This window comes from Zingiber officinale, chromosome 2B (genome assembly GCF_018446385.1).
Source record: "Zingiber officinale cultivar Zhangliang chromosome 2B, Zo_v1.1, whole genome shotgun sequence".
Taxonomy (NCBI): domain Eukaryota; kingdom Viridiplantae; phylum Streptophyta; class Magnoliopsida; order Zingiberales; family Zingiberaceae; genus Zingiber; species Zingiber officinale.
The window spans coordinates 32,204,686-32,209,242 of NC_055989.1; the positions used below are offsets into that span (position 1 = coordinate 32,204,686).

General features: G+C 40.4%; 1 protein-coding gene and 1 long non-coding RNA gene across 2 annotated transcripts; one reads left to right on the forward strand and one right to left on the reverse strand.

Moving 5' to 3' along the window:
- Window positions 1-2,518: 2,518 nt before the first annotated feature.
- Window positions 2,519-3,127, reverse strand: LOC122048227 (U-box domain-containing protein 4-like). Its single transcript, XM_042609821.1, has one exon. The coding sequence runs from the start codon at window positions 3,125-3,127 to the stop codon at window positions 2,519-2,521; it is 609 nt and encodes a 202-aa protein (XP_042465755.1).
- Window positions 3,128-3,434: 307 nt separating this feature from the next.
- On the forward strand, window positions 3,435-3,846 carry LOC122049057. Its single transcript, XR_006130797.1, has 3 exons — window positions 3,435-3,468; window positions 3,599-3,708; window positions 3,802-3,846. It is a non-coding gene; the product is annotated as an uncharacterized LOC122049057 (long non-coding RNA).
- The last annotated feature ends 711 nt before the right edge of the window (window positions 3,847-4,557 follow it).

Genomic DNA, 4,557 nt, shown 5'->3' on the forward strand with positions numbered 1-4,557 from the left:
CCTTCTCAGCACTACATCCATCGACATAAATCGTTAATCACCGAGCGTGTGACTTTCTCGCCCAGATATAATCACCATCAGTGGGTCCTCCCGCTATCATATTGATATTACCTCGAGCAGCATTATTGAGATTTTCTTCTTGCCGAGTCGATGGTGGCTTTGCTTGTACTTGATCAGGTGTTTGTGCTTGTACAGTGAGGAAAGGTAATATTCCCGCTTATGATCCGTTCGGTTGATATTCAATTTTGAGAGGACTATTCTATCGCGGATATCGCCGATGATTTGGGATTAGAGAACGTCAACGATAGCGGGTGTTACCCGCCTACTGATTTTTTAGAGCAAAATAATTTTCTATGTTGTGGGTGCTGGTCAGATGACACGTGCACCACCTTTGAGGAAAATACAAGGGAGCATCTACATGCTGTACAGCTTGAGGTTGAGGCTCTGGATGACGATGATGTGAATCTGCCCGAGGTCCTTTAGGGAGTTAGACAAGTCCCACCAGATGTGCTACAACAGGAGCCGGCGTAGAAGTAGTAATATCCTTCCTCCGAGCATCTTGAGCCTCTTCCACATTAATGAACTCTGAAGCCTGCTCGATTAATATATAAAAATTGGTATGAGGGTTTCTAAACAAATCCTTAAAAAAGTCATTATCATTAAGCCCCTGAGAAAAGGCACTTACCAAGATCTCTATGGTGGCTGAAGGGGCATCAATGGTCACTTGGTTGAACCTCTTAATATAAGTTTTGATTGATTCTTTAGGCCCCTATTTGATTGAAAAAAGACTCCAAGGGGTTTTGTGATATATTTGATTGCTAGAAAATGATGTAGGAATACCTTGCGGAAATCCTTAAAATGATGAATAGACACTACAAGAAAAACCCTCATAGACATCGGTGGAACAACAACAGTTTTAAGCAAAAACCGATGTCTTTGAGTATTTTACATCGTTTTTTCCAAAAACCGGTGTCTATGAGCGCAGATTTTCGCTCATAGACATCGGTTTTTTAGCCGATGTCTATGAGCGCCATTTTTTTCGTTAATAGACACCAGTTTTAATAGCGATTTTTAAAATCCGGTGTTAATGAACCAAAATAAAATATTTTAATTTTTCCACTAGCCAAAATTTGCAACACTACACAAAGTTCCCTCCAAACCTAAACCTATATCGCGCCCCTTCCTCCGACCATCTCTCTCAGCCTAAGCCTAAACCTAAACTGACCATCTCTCTCAACCTCATCTCCCTCTTCCCCTTCCTAGATCGACGCCCCTTCCTTCTCCATCCAACCACACCGCATCTCCTCCAACTTCGGTGAGAAGAGGAGACCTTCTTCTCATTATGTAGCTTTTCCTTCCCCATCTCCCACACATTCCCTTCCCCAATCCACACCCATGCCCTATCCTCTTCCTCAGCGAGGACGGCTCTGATTTGTCGCCACCGCCGCGAAGAAGAAGAAGAACCCTTGGCTCGACCCCTTCGACTGCGGAGAGGACCCCGACATCGAGTACGGATCCCTCTTCGCCGACAGAAAGCAGGAGGAGGACCCTCGCCCTCCCGACAACCCCTCCAACCCCTACGACTTCCTCAAGTTTCCCATGGGATTCAACGTCGAGCTCGTCTCGCTCGCCTCCAAGGTCCGCGGCGACGTGCGCCTCTGCTGCTGCGTCATCTTCGACGGAGTCTACGAGAACCTCCTCTTCTTCCCCGTGATCCAGCTCATCAAGAATAGGTATTTTTCTGGTCCAGAGCAGCAAAACACGGTTTCTAGTGGCTTAGGGACCAACTCAAATACTGCAAACTTCAAGAAACACGTTGACAACAAAGATCTTATTCTTTCTTCACCAAAATCGGTAGGTTCTGGTTCAGGAAAATATTCTGTATTTGAAGATGAGAGTACGATATTGATAGCATGGGATTGTCTTTTTTCTTTGTTGAGGAAAGCTGAAGCCAACCAACAAGCATTTCGAGCATCTAATGGGGTCAGCATCATTCTACCATTCCTGATATCTGATCACCACCGAGCTGGTGTTCTTTGGCTGTTATCTTGTTTGATCATTGAAGATGTTCTTCAGGTATGTATTAGTATCTGATTCTTCTTAAAAGGATGAATGTTTCCATGTGGAACTTAATTACCCTATTCTTTATAGAAGTTTGGAATATTACCCAAATTGATTCTTTCATCTCATAAGTTGAAGTTTATATCTTATCAGGTTCATCCAGAAGAGCTAGGCGCACTAATTGAGATTCTCAAGAGTGATATGATAACAAGTGTTTCTGGATCTCAATACAAACTTCAAAATGATGCGAAATGTGATATGTTAGGTTCACTTTGGTGTATCCTTGGAGCAAATAATGTAGCACAACGAGTATTTGGAGATGCCACTAGATTTTCATTATTATTGACCACACTACATAACTTTCAGAGTAGTGAGCTTCCAGATGTTCTGCAATACTTTTTTTTTTGTGTGTTATGCACAATTTGTGAATTAATCTTACTTTTGGTTGGAGAATTACCTAGGATGCACTGCTCTCTTGCTTGAGACAATCAGCCCATTTCTTTCCCCTTGGGCTTACCTGCATCAGCAAATCAGCTAGTGCTGCAACAACACCATGCTCATCCACAATCATCTTCTTGAAGTCATGGGCAACAGAGAGGCTGAACAATGTAGCAGCTGCATTCTCCCTTGCCTCAGTAGTTAACCCATATCTCAGAACATATACTATTAATTCCAAACAACCATTCTCCTCCATAATCTTTCTCTTGTTTTCATCATGAATAGATATGTTCAATATTGTAGTCAGGGCATTCTCTTGAGCAACTGGATTTGTAGACTGGAAAAGCCGGTAGAGAGTTGGGATTGTTCCACCCTCTGCAATGAAAGACCTATTCTCCTTCCCGGTTTTTGCCATTAATCGGAGTTCACGGGCTGCAACAGCCTTCACTTCCTGCGAACCAGCTGATAATTGTTCTACTAGCATTAACACTGTGATTCGGTTAGCTTTGATTGCTGTGATTCGGTTAGCTGCTAATGATGTTGGGAGTCTGAACAAGGCCTCAATGTTTGAAGTCTTGATTGAGTTGCTTCTTTTTTGGAAGACAAATGGTTTATTGCCATTCTTCATTGTTTTAGTAGGTCTTGTGGATGCAGGTTGATAGAGTATAAATATGAACTACTGTGACATCTTTGACTTGAGGAATCATATAATAGTTTTTGGTAGGATGCTGTGTGGTATTGTTCTCTGCCATAAGTTATGTGCTAAAAAAGCATGGTTAATTTGTTGTTAACTGTGGATATTGTAGATTTTTGAAGTACATGATGATTTGTTATTGACTTGCATACAAAAGAAGAGAAGTTTATTTACTATGTGTAGTTCTTGTTTGTGTGAACTCTTAATCATTTTCTATTTATTTCAGGTTCTTCAAAACATTACTGTTGCAGAATACTTTCACTGGAATATGCTACGTGATTCAATAACTCCTATTTTTCCACTGGACTATTAATCTCTTTTTGATTTTGTGGATAACTTTGCTGCAAACTATGCTCTGAAGAGAGTTTATTATGTCAACTATGCATTGAGGATATCTGGACGCAGGAAACCTTGCTGGCATCTATTATGAACAAAGTCAACTTGACATGGCAATTCTGCATTACAAGCAAGCTATCAACTGTGATTCTACCTTTATTGAAGCTTACAATAATCTGGTAAGTTGATAATGGTCTAATATGTCAAAATGTGGTATCCTTCTTGATGGTGAGCCAGGTTAGTTAATGATCGACTTTCTTGCACATTAAAAGGGGAATGCTCTCAAAGACGCTGGACATGCTCTCAAAGACGCTGGACATTATATGGTGACTTTTGAATTTGGAGATTTTTATTCTCTTAAGTTTTTTTTCCTTGTTGAATAACTTCATTTTAATAATTTTTCCCAAGTTGTGCTTTTCTTTACAACCTAACCATCCACAAGCATTGTCAAGCCTTGGCAGCATATACATGGATTGGTAAGCTTTAGAAATGTTTGATGGCAATTGTGCGGATAGTTTATTTTTGTTCCTTAATGAAACTTCTCTTCATGCAGCAACATGATGAGTGTTCCTGCATCATTCTATAAGGCAACTTTAGCAGTTACAACAGGGATATCTGCACCCTTCAACAACTTGGCTATTATATACAAGCAACAGGTAGAGTACTATATCTGTCTTTTTCATTGCAATCATGTACTAACAACATGTTCATTGCCATCACGCCCTCGCAATCATGCTTGGTTTTTTGTCAAAAAGTTGGCTACAGCACGTTTATGTTTTAACAGGATACAGTTAGAATGCCATCTAGACTGCTATGAGATTGAAGTGAGAAGGATCATCAGTGATGGATGGTCGTTGACCATTTAGTGCAACTACCTCTCATTTTAGTGGGGAAGCATCTGCATTGGCTTTGACAAATACAGTTTAAAATATTTTATTGGATCAAACTTTTCTTAGGGATATGAATTCCAGTTTACTATGTGGAATTTTTGTAAAAATCACTTCTCACTTTTATTTCTTCCTTATTCA

What these genes read in the sequence shown, in the direction of transcription:
- LOC122048227 (XM_042609821.1), bottom strand. Translation starts at nt 3,127, where the DNA reads ATGAAGAATGGCAATAAACCATTTGTCTTCCAAAAAAGAAGCAACTCA.